The 18,558-nt window shown below is 49.9% G+C and overlaps 1 protein-coding gene across 2 annotated transcripts in view; it reads left to right on the top strand.

Moving 5' to 3' along the window:
- HOMER2 (homer scaffold protein 2) overlaps positions 1 to 18,558 on the top strand; it is a 97,276-nt gene that overhangs the window by 49,047 nt on the left and 29,671 nt on the right. For both annotated transcript variants that reach the window (XM_047086710.1, XM_047086709.1), the window contains exons 2-3: positions 2,381 to 2,537; positions 17,519 to 17,650. In XM_047086710.1, the coding sequence (XP_046942666.1) occupies positions 2,381 to 2,537; positions 17,519 to 17,650 (289 nt within the window). The remainder of the gene's footprint in view (positions 1 to 2,380; positions 2,538 to 17,518; positions 17,651 to 18,558) is intronic.

Raw genomic sequence — 18,558 nt, 5'->3', positions numbered from 1 at the left:
TGGACTTCAGCGCAGTGTGGTTATTTTCTCTTATCGAAGTACAATTGGCATATCGCACTGTGTGAGTTTCAGGTGTATACCGTGATTGGATATGTGTACACATTGCATGATTTCTTTGAAAACCTTTTCTGTGGTTTCTGCCCTTTCCGTCAGCCCCTCTTCTTGCGTATGCACGAGAATGCCGTGTGAACAAGTGTTTTCCTTTATGGTGTTGTGCTTAGATGATTCGCAAAACATGGTGCCGGGGCCGACAGCACAGCTGGGGGATCCAGATGTCAGACTTCCCCACGTGGACGTGATTAGCAGCGCTTGCAGTCGGGTGCATGCGCACACACTCCCCCGCAGGCTGGCCCCTGGTGACAGCAGAGGCGGGAAATTACAATGAGAATATCCCTTTTGTTTCCACACGCAGTCCGCCTGCCGCTGGAAGGGTGTCAGTTTGGGAATGGGTTGGGGGGGGGGTGAACTTAATCACGGTTGAGGGAAGACAGATGTCCTAGTAATCCACACCCCCAGGGGCACATGTTCTGCTCTGGGATCTAAAAGGGAGGTTTCGGGGGGGGGGGGCAGTGAATGCTTCTGTTGGTTCTTCTGGAAAGCTGGCCTCTCGATTAACAGGTACATCGAGGTGGCACGCACAGCATGCCCTTGGCTTTTATTCTCCCAGAACAACAGTCATGAAAATCTTTCTGCATTTGTCTACAGTCGATGGCCGATGCTGATATTCATGGTGATGTTCTGTATTCTTTGCATGAGGCTCAAGTAGTAAATTGCTTTTCTAGGAAGAAGTTTCTCTTCTAAGAAAGAGCTTTCTTTCCAGTAATGAGCCTTCTATAGGCAGGATGGATTCAAAGCCTGCTTTGCCTGAAACCACTCTGTCTAGAGACCAGACTACTTAAAATTCACTTTCTCCTTTTGATTTTTTTTTTTTTTTTTTTTTTTACCCATTTGTCACGTCCTACTGTTTTATGTCGTCTCTTTTGGCATTGTTGGGATTTTGAAAACTCGTCCTAAGTTACCTTTTGGTTTTGTTTTTATCTCTAGTAAATGCTTATTACACTTGCAGCATTTTATGAATGATGGGGCTATCTTTACATCCTGCTGGCTTTTTCCCCCATCTTATTTTAAACACTTAAAGGATTTTTTTTAAGTTTATTTATTTTGAGAGAGGAAAAGCATGTGTGCATACATGAGCAGAGGAGGGGCAGAGAGAGAGAGAGAGGAGAGAGAGAACCCCAACCCCATGGGTTTGAACCGTGAGCCAAATTAAGAGTCAGATGCTCAATCGACTCAGCCACCCAGGCGCCCCTGAACACCTTAAGGATTTTTGAGCCAGTTTCCCTGAAGACTGTTTCTTTAAAATTAGGTATATTCTGCAATGAGGCTGTGTTTGATTTTTACCTTACTTTGTGAGGCAGATACCTTAAAATATGAATTGCAGTATAATACATTATGGTTTTTATCCATCTGCCTTATTTCTTGATGCTTATTGTCAAGATCGAATTAATTCCCCACTTGTCAGAAAGAAACCTGGATAGTGTGCTCATTTGGTTAATAATCACATTAGGGGCGCTTGGGTGGCTCAGTCTGTTGGGCATCCGACTTTGACTCAGGTCATGATCTCGCAGTGCGTGGGTTCAAGCCCCGCGTCGGGCTCTGTGCCGACAGCTCAGAGCCTGGAGCCTGCTTCAGATTCTGTGTCTCTCTCTCTCTCTCTGCCCCTCTCCCACTCACGCTCTGCCTTTGTCTCTCTCTCAAAAATAAATAAAGATTAAAAAAAAACATGCAAAGAATCACATTAAAAATTTACAGACGTGCAGAGGGAAAAAGCAACAACAGTGATACGGAGGCAAGAATAGCAAAAGAGCTGGGTTTCATGACTTTAAAACTCAAAAAGGTTTATAAGTTGGAAACAAAACTTGAAAGCTCAGTCCATTACGAATGAAGCCATCATTCATAAAATGCTGCGGATTTGAGAAGTACTCACTAGAAATATAACAACCAAGCTGCAAAGTGGATTACAGAATGCTAAAATGGTGGCAGAATCCTCCAAAATAAATGTGTCGCAAAATCCCCAAGAGGACAACAGGCTGTCAGGAAAAGAGCCGGCCTGCGGCAGGATGCAAAACACTGGACTAGGAGTGGCATTTAAGGCAAATTGTTCGTTAGGACAGTCGCCCTGAAGCCTCAGTGTGCCGGGTTTCAGTGCCTCCTCTGCCGGGGTCTCTTTTTCCTCTTATTTTCATTGTCTTCATGCATATGTATCTTTGCCAGTAAGCTATGAAAATCTCTGGGGGCCACGGGGGGGGGGGGCCAGCAGTCACTAGCGATACACGAAGCCGTCTTCCCTCAACTCACGCGCGCTTCTCTCCTCTCGCAGAGAACAGCCTATCTTCACCACGCGGGCGCACGTCTTCCAGATCGACCCCAGCACCAAGAAGAACTGGGTGCCTGCAAGCAAGCAGGCGGTCACCGTTTCCTACTTCTACGATGTCACCAGGAACAGCTATCGCATCATCAGCGTGGATGGAGCCAAGGTACCACCCCAGAGGCTGATTTTAACACCCTCCATTCCTTCCTTCTCATCAAAAGCAGATAGGTTTGAGAGCGGAGGGGAAAGGGTGCACCGGATCCTAATGCTTAACGCAAACGCTGCTGTTAAAATCACAACGTTGGTGGGGCGCCTGGGTGGCGCAGTCGGTTAAGCGTCCGGCTTCAGCCAGGTCACGATCTCGCGGTCCGTGAGTTCGAGCCCCGCGTCGGGCTCTGGGCTGATGGCTCGGAGCCTGGAGCCTGTTTCCGATTCTGTGTCTCCCTCTCTCTCTGCCCCTCCCCCGTTCATGCTCTGTCTCTCTCTGTCCCAAAAATAAATAAACGTTAAAAAAAAAAAAAATCACAACGTTGGTATAGTCACACAGCCTGCTTTTTTTTTTTTCATTTAAAATTATGGTAAGTGAAAAAAGAAAAAAAAAAGATTTCCCTGTTACCACATTGGCTTTGTAACTGGTGTTTTAATGCCTGTGTAATGGCTCCACTGAGGTCCCGTAATGTTCTCAATCTCTCCCCTTCTGGTTGCATATGTAAGTAGCTTCCAGTTTTTTACTGTTACAGATAATGAGCATCTTCTTTTTTTTTTAATTTTGTTAATGTTTATTTATTTTTGAGAGAGAGAGACACAGAGTGTGAGCAGGGGAAGAACAAAGAGAGAGGAAAACACAGAATCCGAAGCAGGTTCCAGGCTCCAAGCTGTCAGCACAGAGCCTGACATGGGGCTTGAACTCACAAGCCGTGAGATCATGACCTGAGCCGGAGTCAGATGCTTAACGAACTGAGCCACCCAGGCGCCCCTAATGAGCATCTTTATGCAACAAATACTCTCACTCATTCAGCACATACCTAGTGCTTTCTTGTGGATATTTCCTTAGGATGGATTCCCAAAAGTAATATTATAGGCCGAGATATTAACTATGGCTTATGATGGACGTGACCAAATTCTTTCTGAAGAGTCCCTTCTTACAGCACGCACGAGAATGCCCGCGTGTTACACCCTTACCAGCACTGGGTGTTATATCTAGTCTGGTTTTGATGGTGTTATTCCCAGAAGTCGAATTTTATTATAAGATTTTGTAGTATTTCTTGAAATACATTTTTTTTCTGGATGCTTGTATTATTCTGCTGTCTTCCAGGATATTTTGGCCACATTGCTATGGGAGCAGGATAAAGAAGGCATGTCAGCAGTATCACCAAGTTAACAAAAAAAGTAGATTTGATGCTTTGTGATTTTTTTTTGTTTGTTTTTAATCTCTGTTCATCCCACTGGACAGTTTTACAATTTACATTATCTGCTGCACCAGAAATTCAGTCTGTCTGGGCGCCTGGCTGGCTCAGTCAGTAAAGTGTGCAACTCTCTTTTTTTTTTAATGTTTATTTATTTTTGAGAGAGAGAGAGAGAGAGAGAGGGACAGAGCATGAGCAGGGGAAGGGCAAAGAGAGAGGGAGACACAGAATCCAAGGGAGGCTCCAGGCTTCGAGCTGTCAGCACAGAGCCCGACACGGGGCTCGAACTCATGAACTGTGAGATCATGACCTGAGCCGAAGTCAAACCCTCAACCAACTGAGCCACCCAGGCGCCCCTAGAGTGTGCAAGTTTTGCTCTTGGGGTCATGAGTTCAAGCCCCACGTTGGACGTAGAGTTGACTTAAAAATTTTAAATAAATAAAGTCACTTATTAAAAAAAAGAAAGTCAGTGTATCTGAAGCTGAATTCCCCTATTTGCCCTCTAAACCACCTCTCCATTTTCATTCCCAATCATTTGGGCTAAAAAAAGAAAAGAAAAAAAGTAGAAACTCATTCCCTTTTTAGTTGGTCAAAAGAATCTGCCTTTGAAGTACCTCACGTTTATGCCTACTGTTTTGTTTTATGGCCACAACTTGTCCTGAGACCGTCTTTTTCTTTTAACTGAAGTGTAATCAACATACGATGTTGTGTGAGTTTCAGGTACATGACATACTGGCTCACTGACTCCACGCGTTACTTCGTGCTCAGCAGAAGTGTCACCACCTGTCACCAAACAACGTTTTTACAGTATTATTGACTGTTCCCTGTGCTGCACTTTTCATCCGCATGCCTTATTTATTTTCTAACCGGAAGGTTGGGCCTCCTGCTTGCCCTTATGCATTTCGTCCACCTCCCCACACCTGCCTCTCCTCTGACAACCATGAGTTTGTTCTCTGTTTTCTGTTCATTTGTTTTTTCACATTCCACATGTAAGTGAGATCATACAGTATTTGCGTTTCTCCCTCTGACTTATTTCACTTCGCACCGTACTCTCTAGATCCAATCATGTTGTCACAAATGGCAAGACCTCGTTCCTTTTTTTACGCCTGAGTGACATTCCATCGTGTACATGCACCGCATCCTTACCCATTCGTCTGTGGATGCGCACTTGGGCTGCCTCCGTGCTTTTGGCTGTGGTAAATCACACTCAGTAAACATGGGAGTGCGTCTTTTTGAATTAGTGGTTTTGTTTCCTTGGGTGAAGGTGGGGGAGGGGCAGAGAGAGAGGGAGACAGAGGCTCAGAGGCAGGCTCTGTGCTGTCAGCGTAGGGCCTGATGTGGGGCTCGAACCGATGAACTGTGAGATCATGACCTGAGCCACCCAGGTGCCCCGAAATTGTTTTTAATGTTTATTTATTTTTGAGAGAGAGAGAGAAAGAGACAGAGTGCAAGCAGATGAAGGGCAGAGAGAGAGGGAGACACAGAATCTGAAGCAGGTTCCAGGCTCTGAGCTGTCCGCACAGAGCCCGACACGGCACTTGAACCCATGAACCGTGAGATCGTGACCAGAGCCAGAGTTGGCGCCCCGATTCTGTATGCTTTTGAGCTGGAATCCACTTGATTCTTGCCAGGATTCTCTGATAGGGGTGGCCAGTCAAGCTGACCCACTTTATTTTATCTGTAGACGCTGTCACTTCATCTGCTGTCCTTGAGCTGGGCTTACCCTTCTGTCAGCTGTTATCCAAGGATATACTGGGCATAAATACAGATAAAACCACTTTTCTTAGAGAAAGTGCTTTAGTCCTATTCGCTGGGCTTTCAGTAATTTGTCAAAGTGTCAACCACTGTATCAGACAGCTCTGCGGCTCCTGAAGGGCCAGGACGGTGTGGTGGGGAGTGAGCTGGACGTGCCAGTGGTGTGTGAGGAATCACATGGGTGCAGGGGGGCCGACACCCTGGCTGCAGAGTGGAGCCAATTCAGGCTCGGTGCCGGGGACCTGTCAAGTTACGGGGTCCCTTACAGAGTGGGAATTGGAAACCTGGGCCATGGGACACTGCCGGAATTCAGAGACGGAGCCCGAGGATCTTGGGCCACCCCTCCTATGGTGCCTGGCCTCCTGGTGTTCGTAGAGCCCACCCAGGGCTCCCACTTTACCCCTGCGGCACGAGAACCGTGACAGGGCCTGTCCTGCAAAAGGGGGTGTCCTGTGAGGGAGCAGGAGGCCCAGGGTACTACGTCCTACCAGGGCATGTAGGGACCTTAGTCATTTAATTACTGTGATTAGCGCTCAGGGAAGAGGTGGGGGTGGGGGGGAGGCAAGTTTCCTGCCGTGAGAACTGGGACATAGGACACAGATAGCAGTCACTGCTTTGTTTTAGGCCTTTCATCCTAAATGTTGATCCAAACCAAGGTGGCCGATCGGTCAGATGTTTTTAGACTTTGGGGCTGAGTCTTGGTGCTTGGGTAATTGCACCTCAGACCTCGGGCAGGTCTAGGACCTGGGTCCTGCCTCTGTCTGTTGGCCTGGCCAATCGGGTCCACAGCCTTGAGCCTCTTATTGGTACTTGTCAGCCAGCAGTCCCTCCCAAACCATGGAATAGACATGCAGGTGTGGAAGGGACTTGAGGTCGCTGTGAGCAGAGGCCACGGCAGACTCAGCGTCCGAGTGAACCGCGGCCGGCCCGCAGCGCACAGGCCCCCCATTAAGGGAAGGTGGTGGCTGCCATTCCACACCAGGACACGGCAAGTGCTGGGTCCCATCCAGGCTTTTGTCGTGATCCATTTGGGGAAGGATTTGGAAGGCCTCTCCTTCCCCTGAGAGCAGTTGGTGCTGTTCATCCCAGGAAAAACCTGTATTCAGACCCGTTCTTCATTCTTCCGGAAACAGTAGGCCCTTTCTTCTTCTCAGGGAAAAGGCTTTGCGTGTCAGCCCCACCCATTTCCAAAGGCACGGCTGGGCCGGAGTCTGGTGCATCATCTCGGCGTTGCTCGATTCTGGGGGGGTCACACGGGTCCTTTTCTGTGTGTGGGCCGCCAGGGTGCCACGCTCTATCTGGGGACCGGGGAGCAGGCCTGGCTCATCGTTGGGGTCCCGGGGCCAAGCCGGACCGGGCCGCACCACAAGGTGGGTGGGATAGTCAGTGGGTGACAAGGCCGGGCCTGGCCGCATCCCCTCTGGCTCTGGGGCACGTGTGCCGAGAGGGACCCAGGACCCGCACCTCAGTGTCACCTGTGCGTGGACAGACAGGTAGGAGCGAGGGCACCCAGAGTGGCGGCCTGAGCCATTCCATGGCCACCAGCTGCACACCAACAGTGGGACGATTTGCGGGGAGTTTGGGGGCAGAACAGCCACCTCCGTTATGCGGGAACTCCGTTCCCAGAGCCACAAGGGCGCTGGATTTCATTGTGCCACTGGCCCTCTTTCCCGACCGAGCTCAGCACCGCCCCCTTGTGAGGTGTCGCCTCGCCTGTGGGCGGCACTTGCCCGGAACAGGTGCTTCTCTCAGGTGCTCTGGATGGCTCTGCTGCCCTTGGCTCTGTTATTTACAGGATCACAAAAACCTGTGTCAGAAGAGACCTCGGAGGTCATCCATTCTGCAAGTACTTAGCAGCGTCCGCTGCATAGTGAGGACTGCCTAACCATGAAATTTCGGAGGATGTCAGCATCTGAAGCCCTGACTCGCTGGTACTTTCTCCTGGGAATGCGAAACTGCTTTCAAGAACACAGCCAGGTCCCCTCCTCCCCCGTCATTATAGTTTCCTCTTTCGGATCCGATCACCTTCTGTTAAAGGAGCTGACATATGGAAGGGTCTCGGCACACAGTAGGTTTTCAATGAACGTTGGTTTCTTTTCTTCCCTGATTGGGGTTGAAAAGAAAAGAGAAAAAGCATCTATTAATCCCTACTCTGGAAGCAGGCAACATGTCTGTCAGTTGCTGTAACTCGGTCCCAGCCTCTTGTAGAAAATTTGCGGGTTCTTCCAGCTTCCAACACCCTGGATTTGGAGACAACTCTCAATGGAGAGGAATCCAGGGATGTCTGCGATTTTGTGCCACAACAGCATCCTCTGAAATCCAGAGCAAGGCCGCAGGCCGGGGGTTGGGGGCGGTGGACACATTCGTGCCTTCTCCAAAAACGTGGTTCCAGCGACCCGCAGGAGCTGGGTCTGTTACCACGGAGTCTTTTTTATTTTTCTCTGCGCAAGTTCCAGTGATAACTCTCTAAAGAGGAAGGGGGTGGGCGCAGGAGACAGGAGCTCACATTAAAGCCTACTCCCCAAGATGCTTTATATAAAGTATCCTTCTGGACTTCACCTTCTCCCCCCAGACAACCCTCCGCCCCTCACGGAGGCACTGCTGACTTCTGCTGCTGCATTTACCACCCATGGGGTACCCTCCTTCCCACCGCCCAGGACCTCATTCTCTTGTTCCCTCTGGATTGTCCCCACTGCCTCCTGCGTCCTTCCCCTGCTCCTCTTGGTGCCACCGGGGCCTCTTGTTCTTTTGTCCCCTCCTGCTGGGGACACACCCCACTCCGGTAACCCCACAGTCTGCTAAGCCCCCCTCTCCCCTGAGGCCGGAACCCACAGGCCCAGCCCCTTCCTTTGTCCCCAGCACAATTCCTCAGTGTCCCTGAGCGTAGGGCTCCACCTCCCCATTCGAGAAGCTTCTGCTCACAGTGAAGATTTGCCTCTCTGACAAGTTTAATTTTTTTTTAATGTTTGTTTATTTTTGAGAGACAGAGCATGAGCGGGGGAGGGGCAGGGAGAGAGGGAAACACAGAATCCGAAGCAGGTTCCAGGCTCCCAGCTGTCGGCACAGAGCCCGATACGGCGTTCAAACCCACGAACCGGGGGATCATGACCTGAGCCAAAGTCAGACATTGAACTGACTGAGCCCCCCCAGGCGCCCCCAACTTTGTTATAACTGTTTATTGGTACCGTTTAATGTCTGAGGATAGAGCCAACACTCTCATACCCAGCCGCCTGGTTGAGGAACTTAGGATTTTACTGCTCCTTCAGAAGTCCCTTTATGGGCTTATCCCTAATTATATGCCTTTCAGAAGGTTACCACTCTCTTGAAATTTGCATTAAGCGATCTCTTAATTTTCTTTATGGTTTTGCCCCCTGTGTCTATCCCTAAACCAGAGGTTGGCAAAATTTTACTCTAAAGGGCCTTGTAGTAACTTTTTTAATGAACTGTATAGTCTCTGTCTAGCTATTCAACTTCTCTTGTGGCGAGAAAACCACCGCAGCCCAGTATGTAAATGAATGGGCGTGGCTGTGTGCCAATAAAACTTTATTTACACAAATAGATTATGGGCTGGATTTGGCCTGCGGGCTATATATTTTTTTGATCCTTGCCCTAAATAATATATTAGTTTTTTCTGTTTTTGACCTTTATATAAATATCCTACTGGTGACCCATACTGTGTATCTCCTTGTGTGACTTCCTTTTTATTATTTTGCTTAGCGTTGGGGTTTTTTTGCCCAATTTAATTGGGACATATCTGACACACTATCACTGTGTAAGTCTAAGGCATACAGCATAGTGGTTTGATTTACAAATATATATGTATTTTTTTTAATGTTTATTTTTATATTTTGAGAGAGAGCACACACAAGCAGGTGAGGGGCAGAGAAGGGGGGGAAAGAATCCCAAGCAGGCTCTGTGCTGTCAGTGCAGAGTCCGATGTGGGGCTCGATCTCACAAACCGTGAGATCATGACCTGAGCCAAAATCAAGAGTCAGACTCTTAACCGACTGAGCCACTAGGTGCCCCATACATATATATATATTTTTAATTTTATTTAATCTCTACACCCAACATGGGGCTTGAACTCATGACCCTGAGATCGAGTTGCATGCTTCTCCCACTGAGCCAGCCAGGTGCCCCTGATTTACATATATCGTGAAATGATTTCCACAGTAGGTTTAGCTACATTGATCTCATATAGATACAATAAAAAGTTTCTCCTTGTTTTTTTTCCTTTTTAATTTTTTTTTAAGATTATTTATTTTGAGAAAGAGAGGGAGAGAGAGCATCCCAAGCAGGCTCTGCACTGTTAGCACAGAGCCCGATACAGGGCTCAAACCCACAAACCACGAGATCATGACCTGAGCTGAAACCAAGAGTTGGACACTTAACAGACTGAGCCTCCCAGGCACCTTGAAAGGTTTCTCCTTGTGATGAGAGCTCTTAGGATCTACTCTCTGTCTCTCTCTTTTTTTAATGTTTATTTATTTTTGAGAAAGGGACAGAGAGTGTGAGCGGGGAAGGAACAGAGAGAGAGGGAGACACAGAATCCGAAGCAGGCTCCAGGCTCCGACCTGTCAGCACAGAGCCCAATGCAGGGCTCGAACCCATGAACTGTGAGATCATGACCTGAACCGAAGTCTGGCACTTAACCTACTGAGCCACCCAGGTGCCCCAGGATCTACACTCTTGATGGCTACCCCATATATCATTCAGCAGTGTTAGCTGTGGTCATCATGTTGTACCTTCTATCCCTAGTATTTATGTATCTTACAGCAGGAAGTTTGTACCTTCGATCACCTTCCAGCATTGTTTTTGTGATTCGTCCTTGTTGATGCCTGCAGCCTTGGTTCATTTTGACCGTGGGATATATTTCGTTGTAGGAATATAGGAGTTTATGTGTTCTGCTGGCAGTGAACATTTGTTTTTGCAGAACTGGTACTGAGAACATTCTTGTTTATTTCTCCTGCTAGACCTGTGCAAAGATTTCTTTCATGGGTGTCTTTAGTGGTGCAGTGACTGAGTGAAAGAGAATGTGCATTCTTCTTTACGTATTTACTTATTTTTAAAATATATTTTAAAAGTTTATTCATTTTATTTTGAGAGAGAAGCAGAGGGAGAGGGAGAGAGAAAATCCCAAGCAGGCTCTGTGCTGTTCAGCAAACACATCAGATCTCACCACCTGTGAGATCGTGACCTGAGCCGAAACCAAGAGTCAGGCACTCAGGCAGGTGCGCTGAGAAGGTGCATTCTTAACTTGAGAGAGAAAGCCACACTGTTTTTCAAAGTGACTTTGGCAGTCTGTGAGAGCCCCCATTGCCCCATGCCCTTGCCCCACCCTTGGTATCATCAGACATATTTTGGGTTTGGTGAGTAGATACTGGTAATGGGCATGCAGTTTCCATATTACTAGTGAAATGGAGTTTAAACTTCTGGCTGTGAGACTCACCCTACCTCATTGTCTCCAGGCTCACGAGAGAGGGGTCCATTCGTCAGCCCAGAGCTGAGCCTCCCTTGGGGACTGGGTCCTCCCTGCACCCCAGGGCGTCCCTCCTACCCCACAGCTGCGCAGGGCACTCCCACCGCAGACCCGAGCAGAGTGATGGGCTTTTCACGGGCGTCCCCTTCCTGTGCTCCCTCGTGCAGGCTGAGGAGGGTGAAGGAGCCTCGAGAGAAGCAGAAGCATTAAGGTGAATTCCAGGTACGACACCACGTGGCCAGACGTGACCTGGGGGCCCAGAGGAGTACACGCACGAGGCGTGTCTTCCCGGGAGACTAGTCTTGCTGGGCTGCCCCACGTACAGCACAGAATGAGGCTCCCGTGTTGGTGGAAAATGAAGGAAGCAGGCTGTGGGCTTGATCGTGTTTGACAATGTGATTGCTCCCACTGACTCTCGCGCTGGGTGTCCTGGGAGCACAGCCAGCCACTTGTCTCACTGGTTACAGATGGACTCAGCAGTATGGCCCGGAGGTGGGTCAGACCAGCTACCTCCGGGGAGCTGTGGCAGCATAATGGGTAACGTGGAAGTCAATGATAGCTTTGCTTCCCATTTCTTCCTCTCTTCTGAATCTGGAAAGTTCTTTTTTTTTTTTTTCCTTTTTGAGAGAGAGCACGTGCCCACGCACAAGTGGGGTAAGGGCAGAGGGAGAGGCAGACACAGAATCTGAAGCAGGCTCCAGGCTCTGAGCTGTCAGCACAGAGCCCGATGTGGGTCTTGAACCCACAAACCATGAGATCATGACCTGAGCCGAAGTCTGACGGTTAACCAACTGAGCCACCCAAGCACCCCAAACATTTTCTTTTTTTTGAGTTTGTTTGTTTGTTTGTTTTGAGAGGGAAGCAGAGACAGCGAGAGTTTGGGAGGGGTAGGGAGAGAGGGAGGGAGGGAGAGAGAATCCCAAGCAGGCTCTACACTGTTAACACAGAACCTGATGAGAGGGGCTCAAACTCACAAGACCGTGAGATCGTGACCTGAGCTGAAACCAAGAGTCGGAGGCTTAACCCACTGAGCCATCCACGTGCCCTGCGAGCATTTTCAGTCATTGTATTCGTGATGGTGATCTGTGATCACTGACTCCAAGTCACTGAAAGCTCAGTGGTTCGCATTTTTAGCAATAAAGCATTTTTTAATTAACGTGTGTACTTTTGGGGGACGCCTGGGTGGCTCAGTCGGTTGAGCATCCTACTTCGGCTCAGGTCATGATCTCACTACAGTTTGTGGGTTCGAGCCCCGCGTGGGGCTCTGCGCTGACAGCTCAGAGCCTGGAGCCTGCTTCGGATTCTGTGTCTCCCTCCCTCTCTGCCCCTCCCCCACTCATGCTCTGACTCTCTTTCTCAAAGATAAATAAACGTAAAAGAATTTTAAAAAATGACATACTATTTGTAAGCATAATACTATTGCACACCTAACAGACTACAGCACGGTAGAAACATAACTTTTATATGCATTTAGGAAACTGAAAACCTCGCTTACCACACTTGATTGTGACATTTACTTTATCGCCGTGGTCTGGAACCGAACCCGAAATATCTCTGAGGTGTGCCTACAAATACTCCAAAGAATGAACCTACTAGCGGTTTTCCTTATGAAGGAAATGTTTATTCTCCAGGGCCAACTCAGAACGCTTTTCTTTCATCTGCTAAAGCAGGGAAGAGAGGACACTGAACAGGTACTCTAGTAATAGAAGTGTCATTGCTGTGTGTGTGTGAACGTGCCTACTGGGTTTTCTAGTGAGGCATCAGCTCACGCATAAACCTTGCCTGCTTGGCAGAACAACCTCTAGAAGTTAATACGAAGAGAACGACCGTTTATTGCCTCTGTCAGCTCACGGAGGCCTGGGGCTAGGCTCTCACCTTGATTTCACAGGACGAGAAAATGAGCCGGTGAGGAGCACAGTCTAGCGGTAAAACTCAGGTTGTCCGACTCAAAAACCTGTATTCGGAATTTCTATACAACGTTTCTCCTTCTGTGCGTGATGACCTCCCTTCTTACCCCGTCTGTGGACTAGGGACGCCCCCCGCTGCACTCTTGGCTCCCTTCCCATCCACGTGGTATCTCTCCTGGGGTACCAAAGCCCATGTGAGTTCGGACACGTTATCAAGCATTTTTCAGATAACCAAATTTGATACAGTTGGTCAAGAGCTCTGCCTGCTGTCACCGGACGCTGTCGGCGATGGGGGGGAGGAGGGGAGTGGGAAGTGTGGCCTAAACCAGGGGCGAGTATAAAGGAATGCCTCTGGGGCCTCGGAGGTTGGCTGGGGTCTGGCACAGCTCCGCTTGGGACTGATATGGTGGAATCAGAGCAGGCCTAGAGCTGGTGTGTGCCTGGGCTGCTCGATCAGGGTGGATCCCGTGATCCCAGAAAGCCAACCCTGGTCACCTCTCAATTACCAGGATGCTGGGAAGGGCAAAGCCATCACCAGACCCATTCGGAAACCTGATTCATTCTAGATCTTTCTGCTCCTTTACAGCAAACCTGTACCTTGAGGTCAGCCTCCCCAAAACCCTCTTGATAGAGGACAGAGGCTGAGCAGAGTAGAGGACACACTTCTGAAGCTCACCCCAAACAGGCTCTTCCAGAGTCAGGCTGGAATAACATAGGTGAAGTCCCCTGGTAGTTCTTTAGAATGTAACAGATCCTAAGGCACTTTTTCATACAGTCTTCTATCTAATTCCCCTTTTACAGATGGGAAAACTGAGGCTCGACAAAGTCACGTTTATCAAATGACATGTTCAAGGTCATACAACTAGTGAGTGCTGAAAAGGAATGTAATGTACGTATTACTTAGAAAACAGTGATTAACTGGCTTTAAGAGCTAAATCTGTCTCCTGCTTGGGGATTCATTCAGCTTCTCAAATCTGTGTACTCAAAAAAATTTTTTTTTCTTTTTGATTCTCAACCGTTCTATGAATATCGCTCTGTTCCGTCTTCTCGCCTCGCCTTCTGGGACTCTGGTTACGTGTCCACTAGACCTCCTGAGTGCCTCCAACATGGTTTACATTCTTACCAGCTTTGCACCCCCTGATTCTTGGTTCTGTTTCAATCTTGATATTTTCTGTCAATCGGTCTTCCGGTTCCCTAATCCTGGCTATTGATGTATCCAATCAGTAAACCTACTCACTGAACTGTTAATTTTAGACTTAGAATTTTTTAGGTCTGGAATGTCTGTTTGAGTCCTAAAAACAAAATTCAGGGGTGGCTCAGCTGGTTAAGCGTCCAACTCTTGATCTCGGCTCGGGTCACGAGCTCACGGTTCATGAGATCAAGCCCCAGGTCGGGCTCTGCGGTGACAGTGCAGAGTCAGCTTGGGATTTTCTCTCTCCCTCTCTCTCTCTATGCCCCTCCCCCCTCAAAATAAATACATAAACTTAAAAACTCCTGAGTCCCTGGGGATATCCTTTTTCATCTACATTGTCCATTTTCCCATTTCCTTGACTATATTGAAAAAAATGTTTTTAATATATTTTATTTATTTTTGAGAGAGAGAGAGAGAGCATGCGCGCGCGCGCACAAGTGGGGGAGGGGCAGAGCGAGAGGGAGACACAGAATCCGAAGCAGGCTCCAGGCTCTGAGCCGTCAGCACAGAGCCCGACGTGGGGCTTGAACCCACCAACCGTGAGATCATCACCTGAGCCCAAGTCGGACGCTCAACCGGCAGAGCCACCCAGGCACCCTGTGTTTTGCTTCTCGATATAAACGGCAGCCCCATGCGAGGCTGCATGTTTCCTCAACAGAATGTGTCACCTGAGACACGTGGTGAATTGCAGCCCTGCGAACTTCCCACGGCGTCTGCACTTGCACTTTTGCGTAAGGTGTATAAACTCTAGCAGGCAGTGGTTCCTCTGACGGCCACGAGCAGAACCTGGGTAAGATACTTAAAGGCATAAGAGAACTGTAGAAACACTATGGACGTGAGGGACTAATACTCCGGAGAGGAGAGGACCACTGGAGAGGTCAGTGGCAGGTGGCAGCTCTTTCTGTGTCGGGAGCATTTGCCAGGCCTGGCTGCCGGCCGGGGCTGCTGGGGGGAGGAAGGAAGCACACAGAACGGGGAACAGCGCACAGGACCCGGGGGGCAGCCTCGGAGGCCGGCGGGCTTCAGGCCCACGGCTGGCCTCCCCACAAGACAGTGGCTGAACGGCAAGTCTCTGCGGGTCTGGAGGTAGGCTGGATGTTTCCAAAAGGCCGAGTAAAACTTCCCTCGTGTTTACGGTGCTAAGAAGTGGAGGCCTGCCAAGGGGTCTGGAGAAGAACCGCGAAGGCAGGAAAGCTCCAGCGGGAGCAGGGACTGGCGCTGGCATCTGCATCCCCCCCTCCCCCGGGGCGCTAAAGGGTGTGGGGAGGAGCTGGAGCCTCAAAGTCCGTGTTTGGCCCCTGGGGAAAAGACAGACCGGCAGAGATGTGGGAGCCTGAGTGACAGAACTGGGGACGAGCAGCCCTGGACGGCACGGCCCGTTTCCCCTTCAAGGTTTGCCAGATTTGAAGGTTAAAATCTGGAAGGCTACGGAACGAAGCTGAAGACCTCAGACCGAACGGGATGATCTCCCAAAGCCTTTCGGGGAAGAGGATATAAAGACGTGCCAGGCTCACAGCTGAGAGCCGTGGAGGGCCTTCCCTAAAAACAGAAGTGAAGCCGAGGCGGACTGAGCCTGACCAGAGCTGCAACCGGGCCCCGACCTGGTTCCGTGCCTGCGTGCAACATGGATTTGTTATACTCCCCGCTTGCCCAGCAGACGAAGAGGGGAACTGTCTCTTGTAGGTGATGACGTCATGTGGAACCCTAACAGTGTGTCCATACCCATTTCCCACCATACAGTGGAGAATGAGTAGACATGCTCAGTCGGTTAAGCGTCCGACTTCAGCTCAGGTCACGATCTTGTAGTATGTAGGTTCAAGTCCCGCGACGGGCTCTGTGCTGACAGCTCAGAGCCTGGAGCCTGCTTTGGATTCTGTGCCTCCCTCTCTCTGCTCCTCCCCCACTTACACTCTGTCCCTCTCTCTCTCTCTCAAAAATATTTAAAGAAAATTGTTTTAAATAATTGAAAACATTTGCAATATTGCAAGAATCATCAAAACGTGACACTGAAGTGAGCAGACAATGTTGGAAAAATGGTGCCCATCGACTTGCTTGACGCAGGGTAACCACAAACCTCCAGTTTGTAAACAACACAATTATCCGTGACAGGCAGTAACGTGAACCCCAGCAGAACGCGGTGCGCCCCTACTCAGCATGCTGCCCTTCCTGCTCAGATCATCAAAAGCTATTTGATGAGGAAGTCAGCAGCGAGTTTTGTCACTCCTGCCTGTTAACAAACGCCCAAGAATCCCTTATTTCCAGGGACCTTTTTCTTGATTGTTTCTTAGAGCCTCAGGGCTTCGAAGGATTTCTGCCAGAGTGAGCCTTAGTTGCTATTTCCTAACACTTCTCAGTTGTTCCTTGATGATTTATTTGCATGTCTCCACCCTCTTCCTGACTTCCTGCAACTAGAAGATGAGGAATCTTGACTCATTCATCTCGTATTCGGTTAACAGAATGCCTGACAAGTAAATGCTCAGTATATGAACGTATGAATGTAGCGTGTGCTGGGTTTATCATTCCAGGTTCGTTCTCTCCCCTTCCTACCCTGCTGTGGCCTCCCAGAGGCTGATCTGCAGACCACAGCATGGGTCCCCGGGGGCCTCCGGCTTCTGGTTGGGTCTGGCCAGTGGCAGGAGATCAAGGGGAGAAGCGAGGGTATTTGTGCCCCCAGCTCCCCTCTTGTGGGAAGCCATGCGTATCCTGGGATGTCTCTCAACCAAAGGTCACCTCTCTCCTCCAGGCAGCCAGCTCTACGTGACTCTGGTCTTCCTCAGTCTGTAGCCTCTTCCTCCCTGATCCTTTGAGCCAGAGAAGGGGGTGACATCAAACACCAGGTCCCCCGCACCACTCCCTACAGCCTCCCTCCACCCAGCTCATGCCTGTATCGTTACTTCCTTTGTAAATTAACCCCCGGCAAATTACCCCCATTAAGTATACCTTCACCTTCTTGTTGGGAAACAGCAAGCCCCAATCGCTTATGGAGATTTTAAGTTGTTGGAGCTGGACGCTGGGGCTCCGGGTGCTTAAAAAGGGGCACAGCGCTGGTCGTCAGAGTGTGTGGTGTGGCTGGCCACGAAGGGCCGTTGGATGCGTGGCAGCTTTGAGGAAATAAACAGCAGTTTTGGAAACTATTCTCCACTCGGGGCAGACTTCTCTCCCACTAACTTGTACGATCTTATTTTAGACCGACGGTCTGTTTTTAAGTCTCTGAAATTACCCCTTATCATGGTTGTGTATCTGACTCAGCACAGAATGTGCCAGGAGAGGAGGAACTCGGGACCAAAAAGAACAGAGTGGGGACGCGTACGTTAGGCACCAGCCGTGCCAGATGAAGACTTTGTAAGGAGTTCCGTTGGTGTCGAATTCTGTGTTTCACTTCCTGCCCTCCTGGGTTTTCTCCTGCAGGTGATTATAAACAGCACCATCACACCCAACATGACCTTCACCAAGACGTCGCAGAAGTTTGGGCAGTGGGCGGACAGCAGAGCCAACACGGTGTTCGGCCTGGGGTTCTCCTCGGAGCAGCAGCTGACAAAGGTAACGAGGTCCCCTCGTCCGGACACTGTCACCCAGTCCCTGGGTGCTGAGGGGCTGAGTGGCCCCGCTGGTGAGCAGGATTCCTCTTCAGCCTTTGATTTCACCCTGGCTGGCCCCGCAGGGCTGCCCAACCAGATGGATGACCTTTTAGAAATCCCAGGTCCCTGGAAATGAAGCTGTTGTTGGGGAAGGAAACTCACAGGACACCTGCTCCTGCAGAGCCTGAGATCCCAGCCCCAGTGCGCGGCTCTGCAGGCGGTTCCTGCCCCGTGTGTCACCCCGGGCCTTGTGCCCAGAGTGCGTGCGCCTGGCGGCCACCAGCATCAATGACCCCCTGGTTGGAGCCCTTAAGGAGAGGGAGGTCCTGCTGACTACTCACTAGCAAACAGTTCCTCATCTGGAGGCCCTGTGCCCCTTAAAGCGTCACACCGCGTTTTGTCTCACGGTTTCTGGGGAAAGGATTCGTAGCTTAGGTTTGATTCTCCAAGGGGCCCAGGACACGCTCTGTGGACAGTCAGAAGGTGTTGAGGAGCACATCGTGACCGACCACAGGCTTGGAGAGCCCCAGGGTCTGCGGGAACAAGCTGCACACTTCTGAGAGGCTCACCCGCTGATGGATGTGTGAGCAAGTGGGCTTCCCTGGAGGATGGGGAAGGAGCCCTGTGTGCGTGTTCAGAACGCATTGCTTGAAAGCGAGACTGGCTAGTTTACATGACACAGGAACTTACTGGAAGGTCAGAGGGCCTCAGGGAACCCCGGGGGAGAGTTGAAAGGGAAGGGCTGGAGCCAGGCTGGCTTCAGGAGGCTAGGCTCTGGGAGTTGTTTCTCTCTAGACCATTGCCGTGAGCATATTCATTGAGCTGTGGCTGGGCGGACCCCGTGCGAGGCGCTGAGCACGTGGAGCTGTG

Source organism: Lynx rufus, unplaced genomic scaffold (assembly GCF_022079265.1).
Source record: "Lynx rufus isolate CCGP_SWC_20201006 ecotype Redwood Valley unplaced genomic scaffold, mLynRuf1.p SCAF_21, whole genome shotgun sequence".
In the NCBI taxonomy this organism is placed as follows: Eukaryota; Metazoa; Chordata; class Mammalia; order Carnivora; family Felidae; genus Lynx; species Lynx rufus.
This window is presented reverse-complemented; position numbering and strand designations above follow the sequence as displayed.